The 27,807-nt window shown below is 40.6% G+C and overlaps 2 protein-coding genes across 2 annotated transcripts in view; both read left to right on the top strand.

The window, feature by feature from the left end:
- Positions 1 to 9,281, top strand: part of ehmt1b (euchromatic histone-lysine N-methyltransferase 1b) — a 41,764-nt gene extending 32,483 nt beyond the window's left edge. Inside the window, exons 17-26 of the mRNA XM_071541242.1 lie at positions 246 to 350; positions 1,297 to 1,451; positions 1,623 to 1,793; positions 2,043 to 2,187; positions 2,335 to 2,412; positions 3,285 to 3,400; positions 4,915 to 5,001; positions 6,596 to 6,674; positions 7,198 to 7,373; positions 7,829 to 9,281. Of these exons, the coding sequence (XP_071397343.1) occupies positions 246 to 350; positions 1,297 to 1,451; positions 1,623 to 1,793; positions 2,043 to 2,187; positions 2,335 to 2,412; positions 3,285 to 3,400; positions 4,915 to 5,001; positions 6,596 to 6,674; positions 7,198 to 7,373; positions 7,829 to 8,018 (1,302 nt within the window). The 3' untranslated portion in view covers positions 8,019 to 9,281. The remainder of the gene's footprint in view (positions 1 to 245; positions 351 to 1,296; positions 1,452 to 1,622; positions 1,794 to 2,042; positions 2,188 to 2,334; positions 2,413 to 3,284; positions 3,401 to 4,914; positions 5,002 to 6,595; positions 6,675 to 7,197; positions 7,374 to 7,828) is intronic.
- A 942-nt stretch (positions 9,282 to 10,223) lies between these two features.
- The window catches only part of LOC139662558 (voltage-dependent N-type calcium channel subunit alpha-1B-like), a 132,854-nt gene continuing 115,270 nt past the window's right edge, over positions 10,224 to 27,807 (top strand). Inside the window, exons 1-6 of the mRNA XM_071541241.1 lie at positions 10,224 to 10,345; positions 11,563 to 11,860; positions 16,882 to 16,887; positions 17,580 to 17,858; positions 20,069 to 20,174; positions 22,694 to 22,833. Coding sequence (XP_071397342.1) covers positions 10,285 to 10,345; positions 11,563 to 11,860; positions 16,882 to 16,887; positions 17,580 to 17,858; positions 20,069 to 20,174; positions 22,694 to 22,833 — 890 coding nt within the window. The 5' untranslated portion in view covers positions 10,224 to 10,284. The remainder of the gene's footprint in view (positions 10,346 to 11,562; positions 11,861 to 16,881; positions 16,888 to 17,579; positions 17,859 to 20,068; positions 20,175 to 22,693; positions 22,834 to 27,807) is intronic.

The following is a 27,807-nucleotide window of genomic DNA, read 5'->3' as shown; positions in this document are numbered from 1 at the left end:
TTGGAAGAACCCCTCCACTAAAAGTTTAGTTTGAGTGCTGTGATAAAATGATAGGCTGATATGGGAATGGGAAATTGATAAAATTGCTCTTTCAGAATTAAATTTAATATAATCTTTGGGTACTGGAAAATAACAGACATGCTTTTGTTGTCAAGGTGTTTGTGGAGATCTTCAATACTTTTTTCAACTTCATACGATTGATCTGACATCAGTTTGCTAAGCTTAAATGCATTATTCTTCTTTAGGATGATGGTGGGTGGACAGCGATGATCTGGGCTACAGAGTACAAGCATCTGGACCAGGTGAATCTGCTTCTGTCTAAAGGGGCTGACATCAGCATCAGGGACAAGGTTGGTATGCCGGGGCCTCAGTTTGACATGTCTTTTAGTAATTAAACATATATGATGTGTACGATTTTTTGGTTTTGTTTGGGCTTAGAAAAATGTCTCAGTCCCATGGGAAATCTATGTCTGATCTATTTTAAGGTAACAAAATTATTAAAAGGTATCAAGAAGCTTCAAAATGTTGGATTCTTTCAATGGAAACTCAAGTTTTCAGGCTAGGGGCTTTTCTGTTGAGAAAATGAACTGAGAATGATCTGATTCTATTCAAAAAGGCAGCAAAGAATTTCAAGCCTAGGAAACAATAAGAGCCACATTCAGGTCGGGTAGTCAGGAAGGAGACACGATATATATATATATATATATATATATATATATTTATTTATTTATTTTTTTTTTTTATTATCTATCTATCTATCTATCTATCTATCTATCTATCTATCTATCTATCTATCTATCTATCTGGTAATATCACCACTGTTCTTTATTGAGCAGTATTTAATTAATAAAATGAATTAGAAGTATTTTTGTGAAGTTAACTACAAATCTTAACATCTTAGCTGCCATTTTTCACACAACCTCCATAATTATCATCTTGCATGCAAATGAATTTTGATGACATCACACACTGGGAGAACATACTTCTGGGTTTCTCATTGATCAGTTTGCAAGGACTACTGCAATACAGTGTATGGCGATATACAGTATATGGCAAAATGTGATTGTAAGACAACACATAATCGGTTATTTTAGGATAAATCACTAATATGCTGTAAGCTATGTTTGCCAAGATTAACTAGCAAGCCAAGTAACCTAACATTTCTGTCACTGCTTCAAATGTGCCATGGGACTGTACCCAATCTGTACTTGTATGTGTTAATAATTTAATAACTAAGGATTCATAGCCTAATATTATCTCATTAATTATTGCTGAATACGGTCTGTCTTTTTCTAGGAGGAAAACATCTGCCTTCACTGGGCAGCATTCTCTGGCAGTGTGGAGATCTCCGAGCTGCTCCTGAACGCTCACTGTGATCTCCAAGCTGTCAACGTCCATGGAGACTCTCCGCTGCACATCGCCGCACGGGAAAACCGTCTGGAATGTGTCACGTGAGTTGTGGGTTTGGGGAAACGTACACTCTCACTCTTTAGGATTGGTTTTGTAACTTGGAAATTAATTCATTGTTCCGGTAATAGTGAGAACACAAGGACTCCCCCAAAAGAGGAATTTCCATGTTGAAAATGCTGGTGGTCAATGAAATCTGGTCTTTGGTCCCTCAGGCTCTTCCTGTCTCGAGGAGCAGATGTCTTTCTGAAGAACCGTGAGGGGGAAACTCCTCCAGACTGCTGTAGCCACAACTCCAAGGCCTGGGTCACCCTGCAGGCTAACAGGAGGGACAGGGAGGCCAAGAACAACAAGCCCACTCAGGGGGAGGAAAAAGTCCTTTACTGGTTGGTCTAACATTTTACCATGCTTTGCCCATCACTGCAGGGACTAATGAAAGTTAATCTCCAACCTACACATGGTACAAGATTCAGGGTTCGTGATGTCAAACCCTTTTACAGTACTTCCTCTTTATTTTCACTCCATACTCACTCTTTCATACTTTTCTTGTCATCGTCACTGACTTGCAATTTTTCCAATTTCCTGGGATTGGTAAAACTGTGATAGCCGCTAACCAGTCCCTGCTCCATTTACAGTGACATAGCTCGGGGGCATGAGAGAGTTCCCATTCCTTGTGTCAACTCTGTGGACTGTGAGCCTTATCCAGACAACTACAAATACATCCCCGAAAACTGTGTCACCTCTCCCATGAACATTGACAGGAACATCACACACTTACAGGTGAGTCAGACGGGCAAACCATTACATCGGAATTACTGGAATAGTCGAGGGAAATAGATGCTCAGGAGTTTTTTCTTGGTGATATTGGCACTGCATGGGCAGTGTGAAGTGACTATTGCTTTTTCTCTCTTCATCTGTGGCTCACAGTACTGCGTATGTAAGGAAGACTGCTCGGCAAGTATCTGCATGTGTGGACAACTCAGTTTGCGCTGCTGGTATGACAAGGTAAGGATGAATGTTATGGATACAACAATATGAGGATGTGTGTGTATGGTATCAGTTTCGCAGAATTTAGATCTAAGTTTATAGGACATAAAAGTGAAATTACATTTGAAAGGTTTAAGTAATTATAATGAAAATGAACACACAAATTACTTTGTACAACTCTTAGTCGACAAACTGTAAGTGTTGGGATATAATATGACTGTGTTATTGAAATCATCTCATGAGCATTAAACCAGGTGCACCTCATTTGATGATGTCTGCTCATTGTCGTCTCTAATCCACCATGTTATTCTTTATGAACTTCCCTTCTGAATAGTACTAATTAATTTGCTTAGAGAAGCACAGACCCTTGGTCTCTGATTTACTCTGTTTAGCTGAATTGGTGATGCATACTATGTGTGGCACTTTGCAATCTCTTAACATCAGCATGTGGATTAACATGCAGATCTCATCACTTCTCATTCACATTTTCCTATCGGTATTGGAAGTTTCTGTTTGGCAACAGTCAGATGTTTTAGTTATTTGCCTATAGCAAACTGTAAATGCTGTGCCATGCTCTGTAGGCAAGCAGATGCTCTTTGGGACAGGTGCAGACAGTGAAACAATAGCAGGTTTGTTCCTGTGTTGCCACTACTGTAGTACTCTGCATAAAGAAAACTCCAAAACATCTGAGGCAATCTGTTATAGTGAAGCATTAAAATGGCATTATTTCAGGTTATGCAAGGTCTTTGAAAGGTTCAGGCTGATTTCTTGTCTAAATCAATTTTAGTATAATACACACAGGCAGACTACAGAATCTTGTCTCATTTTAAATATAATAATAAATCCATGGAACCATCATAACCAGTATGGATTTTTTTTTTACCTTTTAGACTGGTCGTCTTCTACCTGAATTCTGCCGAGAGGAGCCTCCCCTCATCTTTGAGTGTAACCATGCTTGTTCCTGTTGGAGAACCTGCAAGAACCGCGTTGTGCAAAATGGACTAAGGTATTTGATTTTTTTTTTGGAACTGATGGAAGTACAACATGCATACACAAATACAAGTAGACAAACTCATTCATCTTCTTTACTCTTATGAAGTGATTTCTCTTTGTTGTTAAGGCTGTCAGGAGAGGCTAGGGATGGGGAAATGTCAACAGACAGGCCAGCAACTCACAGTCCCAACAGAGACAGTCAGCACCGGCCTAAGACCTGACCTAGTATTGTCCAACACTCAGCAAACTGTTTACTGATAGCAGTGGTAGCAGAAGTGGGTAGTGATGCACTGTGCTCAGCTCTTGATGTAATTGCCTTGCATAATTAAGCTGTTTGCTGATATAATAGTTTCTTACTGCTGAGTGAGCAGTTTTAAGCCAGTGGTGTCAGCCATCCCTATTGTTGAGACCAGTTGCAAGGCTAGATATTGTTGGATGTAATTTTGTGACTTATAGGTGTAAGCATAGTGTAGATAGAGGATAGTATAGATGCGTATGGTTCTGATTAGTGTTGAGAGCGGATGTGGTGGGGGGATTGGTTCCGCGACGCCAGAACTTACAGCTCAGCTACACCGGGTGCATTTCTCTTCCGTCCGTTTGTCAGAAGGTTCGGATAAGAGACGCAGCCATTTACTTCAATGCACCCTGCTCCACTGGACGTGCTTGCAGCACGCTGCCAGATCAGATCTGTATTTGAACCATATAAATGTGTATAAATGCCAAGATATTGCTTATTATTTATCACCAACAAAAAGATACAACGTGCTCAACTCAAGATAATAACCTGACAATTGGGTGCTGGATCCTTAAAGTGGTAGATAATGAAAAAGAAACCAGGACAGCACTCCAAATTGACTTTTTATTTGCCACATGGACGTTTCGGGCCAGACGCCCTTCTTCAGCGTGTATATTGGCAAATTCCTTTTCCAAATTCTTTTTCATTATTATTTATCACCACATCTGTAAACAAAATAGAGGATACATAAACCAATGTCACTTAGATGTTGGAGATGAGGTTATCTATGGAGCAGCTGAGAAGCTTCTATTTGGCGACAGTATGCCAGCACAAAAAAAAAATGACATAAGTACCCTATATGGTACATTAAAGTTCATCACAGTACAACTTGAGTTGTTTATGGAAAAATAAGCACAACTACATAACTGTGTTAGCTTACACATAGGTGAGATGTAGATAGGCGTAACACAACCAGCAGACAGTGGCAGAAACAAAAACGGAGCTGGTGTAGCAGTGTAAAATGCTGTGCTGCAACAAGTTCAGATATGCAAATGTTACACATGCTGTGTAGTTTAGGCGCTGTTGTTGAGCGTTTGTTGGTGTTGTGGACCTAATTCAACCAAACATCTGTGATGGGAGGTGCCCACTTGCCCAAGCCAAGGTTTCTACACCGGTGCTCACCTCTTATTGCACAAGGGATGGTTACATCACATCCTGTGCATTGGTTAATGTCTGTTTTGAGGAGAAAAACAAAAAAAACTGTGGAACTGAAGATATTCTGCATCTTCCAGGACCAGGCTTCAGCTCTTCAGGACCAGTAAGAAGGGCTGGGGCGTCCGGGCACTGCAAGACATACCCCAAGGGACCTTTATATGCGAGTAAGTCCCACCATTTATTTCCTCAATTTTCACACATACCACACTTTATTTGGATAGTCCAATGCTGATACTCAACTTACTATCAAGTGACTTTAATGTGTCACTAAATAGTCTACTGAATTTCAGTTGTGTGAAAAGTAGTCTGCTGATATTCACTGTCTGGGTTAGGGTTAATCTTGGGGTTGCGGTTACAGTTAGAAATGGGGTCAAGTTAGGGTTAAATAGTCAGTAGAGATGCAGCAAATGGGCAAGTGACCCTTTGTTGAACATCTACTTTTTTTTCAGATAGTTGAATATCAACATTGAATTATCCAAATAAAGTGTTACCCTCATATGACTCCTGCTAGTGAATGCGCTGTTGGTATCGGAAAACAACAGTTTGAATTATGACATTGGTTTGATTTTGGATTCTTGGTATCTTACAATGGCCCGATCCAAATGTGCGGACTTCAAACTTGCGGACTATGGTTTTACATATGCTGATGTTGACTGAAGTGCTCAGTGTAACTACGTGAGTTCGCAAGGACTCAGGGGTGTGGGACTGTATACAAGGAGCGAATGGGACGGACGTCTCCCCTCGCTCGTTGCCGTAGATACCACCGACGCGGAATCAAGAAATCAAGCAGAGCAGAGAAGTCCATTAGCCTTACAGGCTGATTACAGTCAATGTTGGCTGAATATGCTTTATCATATAAGTAGATGTTAATAACTTACACAGGAATACAATCTTTGGCTGTTTTTCCATCATGTTTGACATCTGCCTTGTTTGTGTCAGCTGACCCACTACATCTGTCGTGCAATGAACGATGGGAAATATTGCCAGAGAAGTCTGCAAGGTAGCGGACTCGCTGGAAGTCTGCATGGACCTCCCCAAAAGTCCGCATGAGAGCCCTTACAGACTTGATAAATTTTCACATTGGACGGCCCTAAACCCTCCTGGACTTCACGTAAAGTCTGCAAGTCCACCGAAGTCTGGACATTTGGATTCAGCCAATGATCCTACTTTATTGTTCGGTGGTGTATTTCCTTATTCCCATAGACAAGTAGCCATATGACATGATGTCATGTCAATATTTCCCAGGTAGCTGCAATGGATTTTGATAGCAGAAAAAGTTCAAACTCTAAAACTTCAACAGTAAACGTCAGGTTTTGGAGTCAGTCCCTCACAATCGAAGAGGAAGGGCTTCTTTCTAGAGCCGCTATTTTCACTGACGTTCAACAGGGAGAAATCTGCTGTAGAAGAGGAAGGGATAGGCTACCAATTCCTCCACCTACAATAGCCTCAATAGACCATAATGCAGTGCAGCCAGCCACAGCTCGCATCCCTACGGATCTGTCGTTGATGATGTGTGAAGTGTGAAGTGTGAAGCATTACGGCCTTTTCAACTGCCTTTTTTTTTTTTCTGTAATTTGAACCGGGTACGACACACCACGGCACTGTTCCATCTCCACACTCACTTTTTCTCAATTAGAAAGGTATCCAGAATGTATTGTTTTCAAGCCTGTAGCAGTTTGAAGTATTGGAAGCAGTATCAGCATTGAAAAATTTCCAATGATGCCTCGCGCCAGTAACAAGTCACTTCCTTTTGCACAGGTATGTAGGGGAGATCATCTCAGAAGCGGAAGCAGAGATGAGGCAAAATGACTCCTACCTGTTCAGCCTGGATAATAAGGTAGAGTATCAACAACACACCTTTGGAGAAGTACGTTTAGAGTAGGGAAAACAATGCAACTTCAGCACGTCGAAAAGCACCTTCAGTTTAAGTGTTGGTGTGAATTGGGAGATAATTGTTAAAACTCACACTCAGTTAAACTTTCTGTTACAAATGATAAATAGGTAAGTAACAAATGGTGTGTTGGTATTAAAATCTTAGGTGTTGGGTGGGAAAAAAACTGAGATGAATCCAGTGAAATTGCTAGTGTACCCTGCTCTGTGCTGGCAGAATTTAATTTGCTATTCATTGATCAAATATTTTTGTTCCTGTTTCTCAAGACCCTTGCTTGTGTATTTCATCAACCACTATGGTATTCTTTTGATACATTTTAACCTAACATAGGATTTGAACCTTTTGTTCTTTTATAAGTAATTCAACACTCAACTTTGTGTACTTTAATTTGAGAGATCTGTCCATGCAGAATTCTCCTTTCAGCTGCAGCGCATTTCATTTTGAGCCTTTCATTTGTTTTCCCTCCCAGCCGAAAGATCTATACTGCATCGATGCCCGTTTCTATGGAAACATCAGCCGGTTCATCAACCACATGTGCGAGCCCAACTTGTTTGCCTGTCGAGTCTTCACAACACACCAGGACCTTCGTTTCCCACACATTGCCTTCTTTGCCTGTGAAAACATCAAGGCCGGAGAGGAGCTTGGGTAAGACTCTTTTTTTTTTTTTAAAAAGGACATAAAGACCTCACTTAGCCAACTGTTCTTGAGAAACCCTGGATGATGCATCATGGTATCAACTGTTAAAATTACAATAAATTGAAAGGAACTGTGACTCAAGCAGCATGGGGACACCTCATTTGGTGTCTGGTTTTATACTGTAAAACAAGACGACGTATACAAACCACATAACTCCAAAAGTAGTTTCTCAGGAATTAAAACAATAATTTAATTGTTGATGCTCATGTACAGTATATGTATATATTTTGAATTATACATTGTCCATGGATGTGTGAGATTTACATTTACGTAAGATAAATGAAAATTGCCATATTTGAAGTTGCAAGGTTTTCATCAACCGGGGGGTAAGACAAAGGGAAGTTTTGACTCAAGGATGGTACAGCAATATAGTCACTTCACTTTTTCACCTCCCTCTCTCTCAGATTTAACTATGGCGACCATTTCTGGGAAGTCAAAAGCAAGCTGTTCAGCTGTGAATGCGGCTCCTCCAAGTGCAAGTATTCATCATCGGCCATGGCCTTGCTGCAGGCGGACAGCACACCTGAGGACCAGCAGCAGCCAAGCGCATTGCCTGACACCAGCTCTTCCACCAGTCCTTCCAGCCCTTCCTAAGCCCTGCTCTCGTTCATCCACCACTACACACACACATATATATATTAGACTTCTGGACCCATGGAGGGCGGTCTCCATCCTCCATAAACTCTCCAACCTTTATCAACGAACTTGTACTGTATCTGCACATCTCCCCTTTCTGATTCAAATGATGGACCATCACCTTGTTAAGGACTATCAAGCCCATCACAAGTCTAGACACACAACCAGATGCACAATCAAATCCTGCAGAAACTCACTACTCCTTTATTCAACCTTGTGTAACATGAACAGTAGGGGGCAGTGAAGACACGTACAGCAAACACATCACAATCTGTTTCCTTTAACAAGACAGTGATGGTCTTTTTTTCATGCATTTTTCTTTACTGGGGAGGGATAACTTGTTTTTGTTTTGTTGTTTTTGAAGGAAAATTGGATTGAAATGATGAAATGGCTTTACATATTGTCATGGTCAAAGAATTGGACTGGGGAAGAGGGATATGTTGTCTTCTGCAAAGCCAACCTCAGTATACAGCTGGGTGCAACTTGTTTGACCTGTACGGTCATTTATCATGTATCATTCCAGCAAAATGAGCTGAAAAAATTTGAATAAATTGGCCACTTTTTATGTTTTTGTTTTTCTTAAGCAATTTCAGAAAGGATGGCTCTCTTGTTAAAAATTTGCCACACTTGTAGATTAATTGACTACATTAACTCGAAGTGAAAGACAAGGAAATGGTGCAGAAAACATTTTTTTGTTTTGTTTTTGTTACTCAAGTGAATATAGCTTTTCCAATAAGCAGTTTCTGTGTACCATTCCGCAAAAATGAGGTGAATATACTTTGAATAAATTGGCTGACCTTTTTATTTAGCATGTTTAAGGGTTATCTTATACGTCAAATGTTTTGCCACAGCTGTGGAAGAATCGATTTGATTTAACTCACATGGAGTGAAAAACAAGCAAATGGTGCTGACAAAGGTTTTACTTTTGTTTTCATTTTATATTACCCAAGTGAATATAGTTTGTAAAATAAGAGAACCTTTTAAGTTTTTTATGTTTAATTTTATCTCCAGTTTTCTAACTGTAGTTACTGTAGTTAGCCTGTTTTAATTTTGTTTCATGATTTTGTTGACAGAAGCCAACCCATTATCCTCATGTCTTTTTAAATGTTGTTAGTAAAGCAGTGACTGTTGTGCAAAATCTTGAAGGTATAAATTTAAAAAAAAAAAAAGGTTATAAAAATGCACTTCCTTTACTTTCTGTTACATATTTCTGGACCGTGAACCATCCATCTAATTGGTTGTATCTTTTTCAATAAATTTACTACTAATGCATTACTCCTGATATGGGTTACTTTTTGGCAATTTGGATGGCACACCCATTTGCTAAAATGTTAACTGAGAATGTCATGGCTGAATGTTAATAACAAATATCACATTACTGCTCATTTTTATTCAGCATTGTCATTTTGCAGAGATTCATCAGGTCTAGGAAGATTTTGCTTTTATCTCCTTATCTCGTCTACCACAAGCACGCTACTAAAGGAACTTCAAACCCCAGCCTGCAGTCAATTTGACCCGGTATGAACTGAGCAGCAGTGCAGTTTTGACAGACAGGCTCGGGGCCTGGCGCTGAAATGTTTCAGCAGCTGTGGCATAACTAAGGCTGACACTTCCCACACTCCGTTTGCCTTAATGAGTTTAGACTTTCAAAGCCTCTCATTTGTTTTCTATCTGTGCTGTGATTTCAAGAGCGGCTGAAGAGCTCTTTCAAACCGATGACATAAGCTACAACAAAACTCAAACAGGGAGGAAAGTTCATTCCAGCGTGTATTCTGGGGTGCTGCAAAACGGGACTTTCATTAGCTGCTATGGTAACAAACAGCCTGTGGGGTGTGGATTCAAAATGTCTGCAGTCAGGAAGTGACTCTTGACTGTGCATCTGCAGGCCTTTTAGGTCTCATAAACTAGACGATGATTGCTCCCTTCCTGATTACCAGGGCGGACAGAGAAAACGGAGTTGATAATTAAATCAGAGAAATTTCTCCTTGAGCATTGAAGACATTTGGTCTGATAACAAGGTTCTTAACTGGCAGGACAGGAAACAGCCTTTCCGCATTCCAAGGTGGGAAAACCGAAGCTTGTTTTTGTGCCCCTATCCGTGTGCCTAAAAGGGTGCCTACCTCCTGCAAGCAGCCATACATGCAGTGTGTGAGCTTCAAATAGTTGCTTTACTTAGCATTTCCTTGTTATATTGGATTTATCTTGCTAAAAACCCTGGTGCAGTATGAAGAGAACAGTTCCTCACAACTCCAGATGGGCAGAGAGGCGATCGACTGTGGTTTATGGTAGGTTTGTTGTCTGAAGTTGTCTGGACTTCATCAGGTCCACTTCAAGACCTTATTCTGTCACTTCCCTTTCTTTCTCTCTCACTCCTTCGTTCAGCATACACATTTCCAGCAAATCTCTTGTTATTTCCCTTTTGTGGCTGCCCTGTTGTTGTTTTAATAACCAGCAGCCCTGAAGCCATTTGATTCTGACTGCTGGTCCTTTGGCTTATTGGTCTCCTAAGTCATGAATATTTAATTTCCCATGTAAATATAACACATATGATTGTTTATTTGTGTACCTATTGTGTTCAAATATCCAATTTGCATCTGTTTTCTGGGGGGAAACGAGGCCCAATTCACATTGTGTATGCGCCAATAAGGAGTTGAAGCTTGCCAATTTAGGTTCACTCAGAACAGCAAGGCAATTAACCTTCGGCAACAAAGCCCTATGACCATGCAGGTGTTGACAACATAAATCTTAAATTGGTTAAGCCAGGGGGGTAGAAGTACAGTCTTACACTTCCAAAACACTATGTGTAGTTTGCTTGAGGTCTTTCACACTCCAGGGATGAGCTTGGGACAAATACTACTTTGTTTTAGAAGAGAGTCCACAGGTTGAAAACTGGGCAATCAACTGAGGTAAATGCATGCAAAAGAATTGGGGCCATTCATGTATTGAACTGAGAATGCATAGTACATTTAAGTAAAATTCCTGGAGTTGGAATTGCAACGAGCTCTAATGAAACAAAATTGGAATTGAATTGGAATGACAGGAAACAGAATAGAATTACACTAACTTCCATTAAATTCCACTTCTAATAGAGTCTGTCCTGACTTGCTAAACATTATAAATCAAACAGTATTAATCAAATAAACGAATCCAATACATTCAGTCATAATGTATGTATTACGATTACATGTCCTGCTTTAAAAACCACCTGAAAGGAACCTTTAACATGTTATTATATTCAGTATTGATGATATTACACTATGTGTAATCTCAGATATGTGGTAAGAAAAAAACAAAAACAAAAACATGGAATTTAACAGAATTTCATTGAATTGAATTCAACTTCCTGGAATTCCAATTCAATTCCAATTCTGTTTCCTGTAAGTTTTTAAATCCCAATTCTTCATTCATTAATTGACCCTGACCCTGACATGCACACAGATCAAACATAAACATTTACAACCTATAACCTTCTGATTTCTGCTGCCTATCTTTAATGTAACAGCTGTGCGCTCAGCCACATTCAACTCCTGGAATATGCTCACCTTGGGCGCAGAATATGGCACGTGGGCTCAGTCACCCAAGAGGCTGTGTCGGCGGCAGGGGCTGGTCGGTGAGCTCGTGGAGGAGGAAGACTCCTGCGTCGACGCTGACCCGTCGTGGAGAGTTGGGGAGACAAACACGCTGCAACATTATGACACCGTGTTACAACTCGACGGTGCGTCCAGACCAGGAAGGAAAGACGGCGTGCGTCAGATCATTAGAAAGCACGAGGCCCTGAACAGCACACCGTGGTCCAGCGGGTGAGCGCAATTTCTCTGTGTGTGGCTGTGCACTTTGCAGTTCATATGTGAAGAAACTATCTCCAAACTGCTAAAAAAAAACAAAAAAAAAAAAAAAAAAAAAAAAAAAAAAAAAAAAAAAACAAATAAACAGATAGACAACTCATGTGGGACAGTGATTGGATGATTGAATTAGCCCCCTCCTTGGATCCTACATCCAGCACAGGTGTCACTAGTTGCATATGAATAAACAAACTATTTACAATTTTAGTGTTTTCCACAAGAATGTACTACATCGGCCTTTCGGCTTTCATAAATCATTCTTGAATCCTCACAACAACACAAACTTGGTATCACATTAAAGCATGACATGGAATTTCATCATTTAACCCTTTAGGTGCCAGTGTTTGCAGCGTATAAATCCAGAAGACTTCTCTTTTGCTCAAAATATTTTCTATATTACCCCCTCTGACTGGAAGATGTGCCTTTTCTACTCCACAGCAAACGTTTAGAGTTGCAATATCATGCCTTGTACCATTAAAATGTACTGCAACAGGATAACGTGTGTTGTTTCTGCGAATGGAGCTTTTATGTTCACTTATGTGTTGTTTTAGCAGACAAGTAGTCTTGCCAAGATAGGCTAAAACAACATGGGCATTTAATTGTATAAATTACATGAGAGCTATTGCAGGGAATTATGTCATCATCATGAATTAGTCAGATGGCTAAATGAAAAAGACCACAATTCAAGGTTCACTATGGTGTATGATGTTAAAAGAGAACACTTTCTAGATATGTGGGTAGAAAAGAAGGCAGGGGCTCTAGAAACATCTTTATACAGAAAGGATACTGATAGGAATACCCTACTTGCAGCCAATAGCTACCATCCCACACATCTAAAAAGAGGGCTGCTCAGAAGCCAATTCTTTAGGCTTAGAAGAATCAGTCACACTACAGAGGACTGTATGGAGAAATCAGAAGAGATTAAACAAAAGATTTCTGGACAGGGGTTTCCTTCATCAGTGGACAGATAAAGCTTCTTAATGGCACTAATCAAACCCAGAGGTGAATTGTTACAAAAAAGATCTCTGAAAACAAAAGAGCATTCTGTGATGTTTACTACCACCTACACACCTAATGCCTAGAAAACCGAGTACAGCCATAAGGAAACATTGGTATATTTTGTCATTAGATCCATCAGTATCTCCTGATTTGAAAACCCCACTAATGATATATAGAAGAGAACGCAGCCTCAGAGACAAACTGTACATGCCTTGACAAAACCAAAACCAGGTCTGGAACCTACTCAGTCTGTTGAAACCTCTCCCAAATGGAAGTTACAAATGTAGAGGATGTGCTTAACGTAACAACATGCTAAAATGCTATTTTTTTTACACATCCTCTTACAGGAAAGAAATACGCCATTAATGATATCATTTCCTGCAATAGCTCTCATGTAATTTATACAATAAAATGCCCATGTTGTTTTAGCCTATGTTGGCAAGACTACTCATCTACTGAAACAACACATAAGTGAACATAAAAGCTCCATTCGCAGAAACAACACTAGTTATCCTGTTGCAGTACATTTTAATGTACAAGGCATGATATTACAACTCTAAATGTTTGTTGTGGAGTAGAAAAGGCACATCTTCCAGTCAGAGGGGGTAATATAGAAAATATTTTGAGCAAAAGAGAAGTCTTCTGGATTTATACGCTGCAAACACTGGCACCTAAAGGGTTAAATGATGAAATTCCATGTCATGCTTTAATGTGATACCAAGTTTGTGTTGAATTGTTGTGAGGATTCAAGAATGATTTATGAAAGCCGAAAGGCTGATGTCATACATTCTTGTGGAAAACACTTTTTGTAAATACTTTGTTTATTCATATGCAACTAGTGACACCTGTGTTGGATGTAGGATCCAAGGAGGGGGCTAGTTCAACCATCAAATCACTGTTCCACACAAGTGTATATATATATACTGTGTATATATATATATACATATAAGAAATGTCATGATACCTGTTTACTCTGAAGAAGGTCTAGTAAGACTGAAATGACAGTAAAGTATTAAAGGGTGATAAGTTACAAGAACAGTGTGCAGGATTCTTTCTACTAAGAAGGATGCTATACAAATAACTCTGCATAAAGTCTCTATATGAATATTAGTGTGATACCCATAGGAGATAATAACACCATACAATAAGGTCACTATACTCAGACTCACAAACCCCTATGGGAATAGGCCTATAATAGTGATTTTTTTCATAGGGATCTTATTTTGAAACAAAACCTTTCATGTCCACAACAATTTCTTCAGCAGTATCGACACAAGACTAGTCAGAGGATTCTGTAGCTCTGCTCTGCCCTGTTATGAATTTACTGTCAAAATAAAAATCCTCCAACTATGCAATATTTACCTTCCAATTTCATTGCAGTACATCAGCTCAGCCACCAGGTGGATCCTCAGTCATTTCTGGAGCTATTTCATTTATGATTTGGCTGAAGTAGCCTCATACAGTGCAAAGTGGAAGACATAGGCTTCAATGCATAGAATTAATAATGGTAACAGATTTACCAGATTTTTCTAAAATAGAGTTAAACGGTGGTTTATAGACAATAGAGCAGTAATAAATAAAAATCCAATTACCAGAACAATAATATCAATCTGTAAATATATAAGTTATGTACATTGAGGTAGCATGGCATAGGTCTGAATGCAGCTGAAGAGAGTGGAGAGTAATAATTATCCATAAGTACATTGGTCTGGTGCCATGAGGTAGTCAGACTGAATAGAGTGAAATACATTTATTCAATTATATTAGGAGAATCTACGTTCATGGGGCTGAAAATGATCAAAGTGTGCAAAGTCTGAAGTTGCAAAGGATTGACAGACACTGTAGGCCTAAATTGCGCAAAGAAAGCTTGTTTAACAATAAATGGCATAGTAATGAAAGGTTTTGCTTCAACTTGAGATATCTACCATTTGAAAAAAATTACATATGCCTTTGCAAAATGACTGACAGCTCAGAATTCAAACAAATCATGGCGCTTTATTTATGTTTATTGGTAACTACTTACGTCCTTGTATGACAAGACATGACTTCAGAGCTAAAGTGTGGAGTTATCATCTGATAAGCTTCTGGTAATGTTTTTATCCCTAAAATACATATATAGCATTTTGGAAATGAACTCTTTAAATATTAACAGGAAATGATTCATACCTAATAAAGCTCTGCACCAAGTTATGACCCGCAGCAAGCACACGCTTCAGAAAATGTACTTTTCTATCTGGCTGTTCAGAAAATGTACTTTTCTATCTGGCTGTTGAAATGTGTAGCCTAATAAATAATGTGTTTAAAATCACAGAAAAGGGAAAGTGTTTGGCCTGGGTGAAAGCAAGCACTGGGTCATAATACTATACTAAAAAGTCAAAATGTTGCCTAATATAGTGTATAGAGTAGTGTATGAACCCCACTGGCCACCATATGTATATTATGTCAGTCAGAGTGAGCATAAACACGGGCTCTGATTAGCTGCCCATGATAGATGAGTTGCCATTGAAATCTTTCTAATGCAAAGTTGGATTTATTTATTTATTTATTTATTTTTCAAAATTATCAAAACAATGTGAGTCTATGCCTTTAGTGAAGATAGTATAGCAAAGTATCATTTTTATTATTTGTACTCTCAACAACAACAGCAATAATAATATGTTTATTTTTGATGCACTAAAAATAAATGATCACAGGCTGCTACAAGAAAAATAAAGAGACAATTAAAACTATAAGTAAAAGCTCCTTTCCATTATCATACCAGTATGTTGAAATTGGATTTACGTTTTTAGAGTGAGAATTCAGAAAAGGCATGAATGGACTTGAAATGTATGGATGCAATGTTCAAAGCCCAGTAATTCAGCAAGAACAAGTCTGATCACATTGTAATTTGATTAACAGAATATGCCTTATATACCTTGTGAAAACATGTGTTGGTCAGAAACAGGCTTCTCCTGCATTAGATTTACCAAAGCTCCTATGTACTCCTGTTCATTGTTTAGATAAGAGCCCCTAGATAAAAGCAGTATAAAAGTCAAATAATACAAATAACAGGAGTGCTGAAAATTGACCACAATTCACAATTAGCCATTAGTCTGTTTGGAGTCTATTTGAATGAGCACAGTGGAACAACACTGATCAGAAGTCACAATCCACAGAAGTAAGTTTATTTCCTTAGTGATGAGGTACAGTAGTGGAGGTTGAGTCTGTGTTTGGGTTCAGTCCTGATGTGAAGAATATGCTTTAATGTTTTAGATTCAACAATTAATACACACTATAATAAGAAAATATATATACTATTTCTGCATTATGTATGCCACCAGAGGACTCCAGTCTGTGAAAGTGGCTGTATGAACTACCTTATATCAATTGGCCCGTTACATAAACCAAACTAAACATGTCATTGGCCAGTAAGATTTGCCATTAGTTCCAGTTTGGTGACTAGCTTTCACTTAAACACTGCAAAAAAATATTGACCCTATAACAAGGCATTTCATTTAGTAGGCTATTCAGTCTTAAAATCTTATTTTTCCTAAAACAAGTGGAACAAAATCTGCCAGTGAGGTGAGATGTAATTACTGTCTAATGTATATAAACTTGTTGCAAGTATTCATTCAAATCAGTATTCATTCTGCCTCGTTCCAAGATATTGTCTCTCGAAAATTGCTTAAACCGAAAGTGAAATTTCATTGGAAGCAATTGGATTGATTTCAACGGTCAAGGCAGATTTTTTTTTGCACTTGTTTTAAGAAAAATATTTTTTTAGGCTGAATTTGATAGCCAAATGACTTGTTAAGATGGACATTTTTTTGCAGTGCAGGATGTTGAAGGCGTAGCCTGTTTGACTTCGGATGCTGTCGTCTATCTACTGTTTTATCCACTGTTGATGCTAAATGAAAGATTGGATGATGCTAATATTACTTATTTTTGACCCCGGGGCTTTTCTGAACATCATTCGTTTACAGTCTCTTATATTCAGCCAGCAGCCGGTGAGCGCCTCTGTGCGCTCGAGTTACCGATAGGCTAATTTTGGTCACATGCGCTCCTTCTTAGTCTACTGAGGATTTGCTATATAGCCTACAGCCCCCATACAGCGAGCGATCAAACAGAAATCAGAGGACAATGGACCGTATTGGCTTTGCTTGTTTTATTATTGCCGTCATTTGAAAAGAAAAAGTGAGATTTCACAGTGTTTTCTGGCGTTCCCACTCCTTTTGACTGGCATCATGAACGTTACGGGCGAGTTTCAACTGGTGTTTCGATGCTGACATGATGCTGTCAGTGGTAGACAGAAACAAGCTTGCTTTGCTGATCTAATTTTCTTCCAGCGTGATATTTCTCCGCTCAGAGCCCGGCTGGTATGGATGTAATAGCCAATGTGAAGTGAATTGTTCATTTTTTTTATTAGATTGGCTGAAGTGCACTCTGAAGGTTATTCCGTCTAGCTACAAACTTTATTTTCTTATCATTTTAATTTCAATGAAGATGAGTGAATGGAGAGGATCAAGAGAACAGGATTTTCGATGAAGCAATGTCATTTTTCGTGTCCAAACGCAGCGTTTTTCATGAACACTAAATGCTAAGCTGTGGTTTGGATGAAGTGTGTTTGTTGTGATGCGTCTCCCCTCCATTTCCACTGACACCAGTTTGGATTTTCCTTTTTGGATCTGTGCGTTTCCAGAATGGCTCGCTTCGCAGAAGATCTACCCACCCGCTATGGAGGAAGTGGAGGTGGTGGAGGAAGAGGCGGACCGGGCGCCGGGAGAGGGGGAGCCCGGGGTGGCGGTGCTCCGGGGGGCCAGAGGATGTACAAGCAGTCGATGGCCCAGAGAGCCAGGACAATGGCTATATACAATCCTAACCCTGTCAAACAAAACTGCTTCACTGTCAACCGGTCCTTGTTCATCTTTCGCGAGGACAATCTCATAAGGAAGTATGCAAAGCGAATAACTGAGTGGCCATATCCTTCCTTCCCAGTACCACCAAGGGTAAAACGAGGTGCTATCAATCGCGTTTGCATAACCTATCTGCCCTTGCTTGGCAAGCACACACGGTGGTTGTAGGCTGTATCAGAAACACGCCACAGCCTGTATTTATTAAGATATTTGCAAGTTTACACACTGATTTGGATTATATTTCATCCCTGCTTTCTACTAGTTAACCTGAGAGTCGAGACTGACAAGCCTGTAATCTCTGTCAGGTTGTCAAAACCTACCCGGGCTGTTGAATGACCATTTATTTTCGCTTGTGGAGTAGTGTGCCCCTCTTTATTTCTCTGAGCGCAACAATGAATGCACCTGTCGCTCCGCTTCTTATCTCTGTTGGACACGAGACAAGGCGCTTTATCAATAGATACAGGCAGTGAAAAGACTCGACAAACGTTTTACAATGTCCACATATTGGGACGGTGTCTAGTCTAAACCTAATTTATAGGCTTTAGTTGGGCGTCTACATCGACAGGCAAGTTCTTTTGTCAAGATGTCAGCTGTAAACAGTCTATTGGATATGCAAACCGAGCCCTGCGTTGTAGTTAATAATGATCAAACATCGCTATTGATTTACCCAAATAGGATTCAATGAGAAGCTGTGTGCGTAAAGGGGGAAGGACAGCTCAGAATCAGTGCCGTTCCGTTGTCGCTGCTTCCCTGTATTCTCGCCGCCTCCCTCCCCCTTGTCTTCTCGAGTCATGCAATTATTTTAAAAAGCCTCGTGCTTGTGCCGTCCTTTTATTTTACTGTACGGCAAGGCGAGCGCTCAGTGAGTTGGAGAGACCGCTGCTCCAAGGTTACAGCTACGCCTCGTTGTCTTAGTTGGGAGCCCTCTCCATGGTGCTGAAGTCGCCCACGCTCACCGCTCCACGCCACTCTTTCAACACTGCAAAAAATGTCCACAACAACACGCCATTTAGTCTCATACTCGGGCTTAAAATCTTCATTTTTCTTAAAACAAGTGACAGGTTCTGCCAGCGGGATTCCATGATCCCTCTTGTTTCCAATGCAGGTTCACTTGTTTCAGGATTTTTTTTGTAGGAAAAAGTGTCAATATCTTGAAGCAAGGCAGAATCAGGGAGATCACTCCACTAGCAGCCCATGAAGAAACTTGACATTTCATTTGAGTAAAATTTTGAGCTGATTTGCACTGTAAACAAGTGAAACTATCTGACTTTATTAGCAGATTTTGTTTTTCACTCGTTTTAAGAAAAACAAGATTTTTAAGACTGAATTGTAGATTAAGATGAATATTTTTTGCAGTGAAATGGCTAAGACTGGGAAGCCAGAGGGCTATGACAAACGCGACCAGACAGCTGGATCTGCTCTGTGGGCGACAGTGAGAACAACATTCGCTCAAATGTAATCCAATAACAATGGTGATCAATTTATCCGTGCCCTCTGTGAGTTGATATGAGTTGATGCAGCCTTTCCCTTCTCCACAGGACCACATTAAAAAAGAGCCACAGCAAAGAATAAATAAAAACAATCCCAGTTGAAACAGTGAAAGCAGCATATAGCCTTTAAAATTCACTATTTGTCAGCAAATTGGTGTCGCGGTTGCATGATCAAAGCCGTTGGGTGTCTCATGGGTAAATTATTCTACATCTCGGCTTTAATGGTTATAAGCCCCCTATCCCCTTGCGATTCATAGGCCTTCAATAGGCCTTGACCTGCGGGGAATGACCCGGTAAAAATGGATTGCAGAATGAGCCAACCATTGAAAATGGTTTGAAATGGTCAACCATCTGGAAAGATCGTGAGTGCAAGTATAGGATGCTTTCTTTCTAGAAAGGCTTCACCCAGAGCATGATGGAAAGTTTATGCTTTAGTGGAAATAATGTGCTAGGATTAGAGTTTAATGGGATGCGTCATACAGTAGAGCAACATGCAGAATCATTTCTTTCTCTACAGTTAGATGTTGTTTACAATCACTGGGCACCATTACAGCAATTAAATTCATTTCTAAGACTAAAATGGGTTGCCAACAATTAACTAATTGCACCATCCTTCACTATGCCCACTATACTCATTATAGACCAGGCAAAATCACTTTCCTTATTTGATTCTGATGGAAAAGCAGGTCTTCATGCATAATATTGAGAATGTCAATCATGAATTATCTGTGAACTGAAATCAAATATATGAAACTATACTTTTAACTGCTCCTTAACCCTCACACTCCATTTGAGTACATGATCCTGGCCACAATCATCGCCAACTGCATCGTCCTGGCCCTGGAGCAGCATTTACCCGCCAGTGACAAGACACCGATGTCAGAACGCCTGGTAAGTGTTTCAACACTCCCTTCTTTGACAGTTACTTTCTTACGCAACAGACACAAACAGGTAGACGGATAAAAGATAGATACCCTTCCTTCAGTAGAGCAGAGTTAAAAAGGCTACCGCTCCAGCCTTTTACTTCCAGCCCCTACTGTGTCCCAATGATGCAGTCAGGGAGCCAGGGAGTTGACCCGCAGCAGACCCCGCTGCTCCAGCTCAAGTAGGAGCAGCACCCGTCCCTCATTAGGACCTGGGACCCCCCCTTTGTTTAACAGTGTGCATCTCTGTCTTTTCCTCCCCGCTCCCATCTTGTAAGTCAGCAGAGCCTCTCAGCAAGATAGCTTTGATCCCCCGCTCCGGCTCCTCGTTCCCCCAGCTGCTCACACATGCGCTCAGTTTAAACCGACATTTGAACTCTGCCAGTCGCGCTGTGCGGCTAACCAGTCTCAGAGAGAAGCCGAAGAGACTGCTGTATGGGGAGGTCAAGTTGCATTTACTGCCATCTGTACTAGAAAAAAGAAAAAAAAAAAAAAAAGATTTGTAGAATACACAAAGCTGCATTGTTCAGCACTTTGCTCGTTCTTGAGGGTGTTGTAGCTCTGGGGAGTTTGTGTCAAAATAGAGAGGCAGAGAGACTTACAAGGCGCAACAGCTTGATGTGATAAGGTCAATGAGTTCCTCTCATTTTCAGCCACCTGCTCCTGTTCAAAATTATTGTTATTGCGATTGTGATGCAAATTCAGCAGTAGAGATGTTGCAACTAGGAAAACAAAAGGTAAAATTCAGCACCTGAGAAAGTGATTAGTGTGGCAGCACAAAGGAGAAAACAAGGATCCTCTCCCCGCCTCCTCCACCTTGAGGATGTAATACAACAAGCATCCTTTTAATTAGAACAAGGGATCAGCTATTATTTATGAAGCTCTGTAAACAGAGTAGGAGGCGTGCTGTAAGTGGAGGCGATGATAGAAGCTAGTCAACAAGAGTATTTCAGATCCATCGCGGGTGTTTAGCGCCGCGGTCCTTGGGGATTTCCCCCGCCGTCTCCTGAAAGCCATGTAGATGGAGCATATATAATTCAAGAGCATTTTAGATGTATACATAATAGATGTTAACACACTAGCAGTACCAGCAACATTATTCATGTATCCAGGGAACCCTCCAGCCCTGTCATTACACACGGCATTCAATTGTTTTGCCTATGAATCCTCTTTTTATAGCAGACTAAGATGAGTATATGTCTCACTGAATGGCTGTCAGCATTCTCCATACATGGCAGGCTCATACAAGCTTCATCTGCGCTTGCTGGCACGCAGCAGCAGCAGCGCCTGCTCATCTGCTGCTCAACAAAACAACTCTTATTATTTTACCACAACCACAGCAACAGTAACTCTCATCCAGCATATCTATTATCACCGGGTTGTTCACTGTTGTTAGATTTAACCTCGGCACTATAGAAAAGGTCACATATCTTATAGCATTGTGCTCACGCCTGTCAAACTGGTTTATGTGATTATTTATGTTGGGGGTTGGGTGATGTTGGGTGATGTTGGGGGCTGGGGACACTTGTCAGGTTGTAGTATGTAGAGAGCGAGAGAGAGCGAGCAAAGGAAGAGAGAGGGAGGTTAGTGTAGGCGTGAGATATCCTCTGCTACTGGCCCTGTGCAGCGCCCCGGGCTCCTGCTGATATTAATGGAGGCAAAGGAAAAAGTGTCATGTCATACGCGCCTGATCCAGCTCACTGACTCTGAACAAGACCGAGGGTTAACCCAGCCGCAGTGCAAATGGGCTTTGATCAAACGATGGTGCACTGTTAAAGTCCCCAGTATCTTTAATGGTGACCTCATGCTGCACAAGTAGGCGCAAATTTTAATTTCTTAACGCATAAAACCATCAGATTTTTGGACAGTCCTGCCCCTCCACACCCTTCCCATAAAAAAAAAAAAATTGCCTTTCTCTCCCTGACTCATATTCCATTGGTTTAGACTTTTGAATGATCCCTCACTGCATTATGTCCTGCCCCAACATCCTGTTTCAACAGGAAACGCATCATATCCAGGAATTAAAGATGCCATTTCATGTGGGTCTTTAAGTCGTTCGATAGTGCCTAACTCAATCATGTCCATGTGAAATTTTGACAGGTCTATAGATTTTATGTAAGACACCGTCATCATATAATGTTTTTTTTTTATTTCGTACATAGTGATCTGCCATTAATGGAAGTCAGACCTTTTATTACATAAGTGTAAATGCATTAAATGCATAGCCATAAAGCTCTATTGATTTACCACGGCCCTCAAGATCATGCTCTGTGTGTATATTTTTCTTTTCACCGCATTTATTCTCCTTTCATTCATGGAGGAGAGCTCCAGTGCCTCCACCGCCTCTGTTCATGTTGGCTCAAGAAGTGAAAGGAGCCATCTTCCTTTCTCCCCACGCTTCATTAACCACTCTCTTACCTCTAACAAAAAGATCTCCCTCTGTCTCCCTCGTCCTCTCTCTCTCTCTCTCTCTCTCTCTTTCTGTAGGACGACACAGAGCCCTACTTTATTGGAATATTCTGTTTTGAGGCCGGCATTAAGATCATCGCCCTGGGCTTTGCATTTCACAAAGGCTCCTACCTCCGCAACGGCTGGAACGTAATGGACTTTGTGGTCGTCCTCACTGGGTGAGTCCCTCGCCCGCTGGGTGTGTGTGTTGGAGAAGGAGGGAATAAGTGAAAGAGTGGCTTCTTTGTGTGTATCTCTCTCTCTGTGTGTGTGTGTGTGTGTGTGTGTGTGTGTGTGTGTGTCGAGAGAGAGCGTATTGGAATCACCCCTTTTTCAGTGCAGCTGCCCACAAGCATCTGCATGTTATTCAATGAGTAACACAAACCTATAAAAGATCAGGAGAGTCACATAGAGAAAGTCCCGAAGCACTTGTTGCTTGGGTGATTTTATTTCTGTCATGGATTTAATTACTGTTGCTGCACCTTGATACAGCAAGTGGTTGATATTTTATGATAAATTCCAGACAATTACAGCTATGCAGTGTCCTTTGTGAGATTGACTCTGTTAATTTTCACCTTTGTTAATTGCTATTTTGAGTGTCTGCTTAGCACAATGATTTTCAGCACTTGAAGTAAAGTTGCTACAAACCAACAATAAGTAGAAGTTTGGCAATAGTTTTCCTTATTAGGTAACTGGACTGCCGAGTTATGTGATAGATGCTTTTAGTGTTGGAAGTTCACGCTAGGCTTTCTGTGTGGGACACAGCCAGAATATGCTTTTAGAGTATGGGAGCAGCTCTTAGTGTGGCTCGGACAAGAGTGGCTGCCTGGCAGGGAAGCTGTCAGACTCTGGGGCTTCGGAGAGATGTAATGGCCTGTACTTCTTATTGTCCCTTGTCAGGCAGGAGTCATGAAAAGTCAACGATGGAGCTGTGTGGTCGGGTCAAAATGTGATTCCTACCGGGGTTTTAACTCATGCAGGACTAAAACGTTGTATGAAAGGCAGTGCAGTGCTACTTCTGTACTCCTGACCCTTGTTTGGCATCTAGAACACTGATAGCATGAATGTTTGTGAGTTGTACATTTTGATGCTCTTGGATGAAAGACTGACCAAAAGTCAGCTTTTCAGCAATTTGTCATGGGTTTTGAATGTGTTTCACGGGCCCCAGGGTCATGAAACTTTTTTCATCTCTGATAGTCCATATAAACCTTCAGTTCAAGTAAAAACATGAAAACACAAAAAACAACGACAACAGCACTGATAAGCATATAGTTATCTCCCGTCCCTTTTCTCCCTCCCCTTTTACAAACCTCCTAGACCGAGCTTCAGTGGGAAGAGTCAGTTGAAATGTGTCACAGCTTAATGTTTCCAGTCTTCTTTAGCACTGGAAAGGTCACCTTTTGTGTTGTTTTATTTATTGTAGAGCAATTTGACATCAGTCGCCCTTTTGACCACAGCAGCAGTAAATAAGAATACGAAAAAGCCTACCCAATATAAACTATATAGCATGAGTCTTCGTTTTTGTTTCATTCCTCAAAGAGACTAAAATCATGCTGTTCTTTTGAGCTGCTTAACGACAACTGTGCAACAGTGCTAGTAAAGCGATGTGTCTTTATCAGTGGTTTCTATGCAATCCAAAGGACCATCTGTGTCATTTTTATTTTAAATTGATCATTTTTTTAGTTTCATTGGGATTTTTCTAGGAAGGTGAGTTTTATATCAGTAGACTTATGTAGTTTCACTTTTTACTGCAAGTTTGCTGAGCTACTGCTGGACTATGACTCCGTCCCCAAGACTTTTTTTGTGCTGTCTTTTCAGCTGTCAGAATTTATAAGGGCCTAGTATCTACCTGGCCGGTTGAGAGAAGTTAGAGTTTTATTTTTCAGTACTTCAGGTTGGTTCTACTGTAAAACATTCACGAGGGAATTGTCTGTAGTACTGATGCAGGATTGATGCAGGATAAATGTACAATATTGGACTTCCACAAGGGCCACCACCACAAAAGGTGCCTGTCCCAAGGCTTTGGAAAGGCTTGATCAAAGTAGTGTTCAATTTTGATAGTTAAATACTGGCGCTAACCAAGCCCCTCCAGTCAAGTTGTGGAAGTGTGTCTTCTTGTTGCATCTCTCTTGTGTCACACTTCACTGCCCAAGGGAACCAGGAGCCACAAAAACACGCCGTCATGCCGTGTTAGAGATACACTTCTCCCCGGTGCAGTTGGTGCTGATAAATGGCTGCTCCTTTGCTTCGTTAAATTTACGAGCAGAGAGATATTGTACCGCCTTGGTGGTATATGGGGTCTAGATTGGATTTGTGGTGTAAATAATGGCTATTCCAGCAAGTCAATAAACAAATAAATCAAGGTGGATATTGAATGAGGTTGAAGATTGGATGAAGACAGGATGAAGATTGCAGAGAGGGAGTGGTTGGGAGAAAGATAAGAGCATAGATGGGAATGAATAAACGTAGACTCCTTTGTGAACGAACTTTTAAATGTAAATTTGTATTCTGCACATTTTTAGCCGACCAAGGTGACTTAAAATGAAAGCACCTTCGAATACGCTTTATTTCCTAGATTACCAGTAGTATGAGCAATCAAAAATATGTTTCACAAGGGCCGCAAAACACATGTAACGAATATCTCTGTGTGATAGAGAAGTCAAGCACGCACGCACACACACTAGAGTTTTAAATTAAGAGTTCACTGTGCTTTTGCAGCCTCTGTGCAAATTGCATTTTTCCTCAGTGTATTAAAATATGTCTTCTTCTTTTTTAGTTATGTCCGTCCATAGCCAGCACCTTAACAATTCAGTAGTGCCTTCTGTGGTTTTTCTCTCAGGTTGGACTTTCAATCCCCGTCATGGTTTAAGTGCAATTATTGGGATGAGCAGCTCCTACGCCTGTGTTTTAAGGACTGTTCCTCCTTTTGCCCTCTGTAGTCCAGACAGGGGTGGAGCAGCCTGAGGGCACGAATTAGTGATTGTAATGAGAGTTAAGGAGGGTGAAAATGATGGTCGAGTGATAGTGAAAACCTTATGGTTAGAGAGAGAGAGAAAGAGAGAGACCCACAAACTAAAACCGACTATAGTTGGAAATTGTGGACTCCATTTGTAAAGAGAATGACTGATCATGCATACTGATCTGCAGCCAAAAATTGTTCTCCAAATGCAGGATAATTAATCAAGAGTGACTGGTTAGGGGTTTTATTGATCTCATTGGTCAGATATCTAATTTAGGCTGCACTATGAAAAATTTTGGCTATGCTATGAAAAAGGGGAAATAAATAATCAGACGTTTGAAATTATCATTTCTCCACTTTACTTAGAATCAGTGATAGTATCTGCGATGCCAGCCTCTTCTCCAAACCCAGTGATTTAACCTTGGGCTAATTATGTCGATACAGCCATCCAATCCTAATGAAAGAGTCTAAATGATAGTGTAGCTGGAGGCAGCGGCAGACCTTTAATCTGTCCTGATCAGGCATTAGGAGCTTCTAATAAGAGAATAAATCTGTCCTTGTTGCCAAAGGCCTAATCAATAGAATGCCGAGCCGGCCGGGCCAGGAACACACTGGGGCCTGATGAGGAGCCAGACACGGCCAATCACACTCTGAATACAACAGCGTCCGTCACATGGAGGAAAGCGGCACAGAGCCTTCTCTGGTTATCACACCAGTTTTGGCTGTAGCGTTTTTACCATTTGCCAAAATGAAGGGAAATGTTCTCAGGAACTGAGTAATGATTGCTGATTGCTTTGAGACAAAATTGTACTATGCGTGGGACTCAGCTGTCTCTAATGTCAGAGGCAGAACTAGATGGGAGTCCACTTAATTTAAACTACAAAGTGTGACCACCAGGTTCCCCAGGTTTCCTTTCTGAACAATTTCTCCCAATTCTCCCAATTTAGAATGAACCGGTTCAGAACACAAAGAAAAACAGAAAAAGAGGAACATCATTTCTGAAGGAATGGAAATGTAACTGGGAACAAAAGTAGATTCTTACATTTTGGAATGCAGCTATTACTCTGAAAGCCAATAAAGCGGTTTAGTGGTGTCTTCAAGCCAGCTCTCATGAAGGGGCAGGAAGTGGAACAGGTCACTCACTTTAAATATCTGGGAACAATCATTGACAATAAACTTACCTTTCAGCCCAGTGCAGACTACATTTATAAAAAAGCAAGGCAGCGACTCTCTCTCTTCAGGAAACTGAGGAGCTTTAATGCCAGCAAACACACCCTGACCATGGTCTACAGGTCACTCACTGAGAGTGTTCTCACCTTTAACATCGTCTATTGGTATGGGAACCAGTTAGACAGTTAGACACAGGAACAAGCTGGCCCAGGTGGTCAACCAGGCCAGCAAGATCATCGGAGACAAACAATTGCAACTCCAGAACCTATACAATCGGTCCATAACCAAAAAGGCCTATAATGGACTATAATGTCTATAATGACCCCACCCACCCCCTTCACTCATCATTCCATCCGTTGCCATCTGGCAGGAAACTCAAGGTCCCACTAGCCAGGAAAAATGGGTACAAGAAATCATTTGTGCCCTCTGCTGTGACCATTCTAAACAGGGACATAATAAAATAACCCTCCCCCCCATAGCCCATGAGCACTGCTGCTGCTGAAAATGTATGTATTTTAGTTGCTCTTCACTGTCTGTTCTATACTATGTACTGTTTTATACTGTGTACTATCTGTTTTATACTGTGTACTGTTTGTTTTATACTGTGTACTGTCTGTTTTTATTGTGTTGCCAGATTGCCGAAGACAAATTTCCATTTTATGTAAATTTAATGAACAATAGTTTTTCTTATCGTATCTTATCTTAATGTTATATTACTTTCCAACAGTTATAGATTCACATGTAATGGTTCTCTGGTTCTCTGACAAAAGTGTCCCAATAGCAATGATGATAAACATTTCAAACTTTCTTTCTGCCTTTGCTTCCGATCTGAACATACTAGTGCTCTCCTGGTTTGTGTGGTAGCTAAGGAGCGGGTAGTTGTCTAGTAACCGTGGGAACATTACGGTAACCAGCAGAGCAGAAGAAAGTCAAGAATCAAGGACAAGGAAAGAAAAACAGTAGTAGGAAACTCTGAAATGTTTATTAGGGTCCTTGTTTTGGTGGTCTGTATGAAGTTAAAAGG

This window comes from Centroberyx affinis, unplaced genomic scaffold, assembly GCF_046629955.1.
Source record: "Centroberyx affinis isolate AG114_WGS23_722 - 3 ecotype Tasmania unplaced genomic scaffold, CSIRO-AGI_Caff_v1 ptg003840l_1, whole genome shotgun sequence".
NCBI classification, from domain to species: Eukaryota; Metazoa; Chordata; class Actinopteri; order Beryciformes; family Berycidae; genus Centroberyx; species Centroberyx affinis.
The sequence above is the reverse complement of the archived record's forward strand: the minus strand, read 5'-3'. Positions and strand labels throughout refer to the sequence as shown.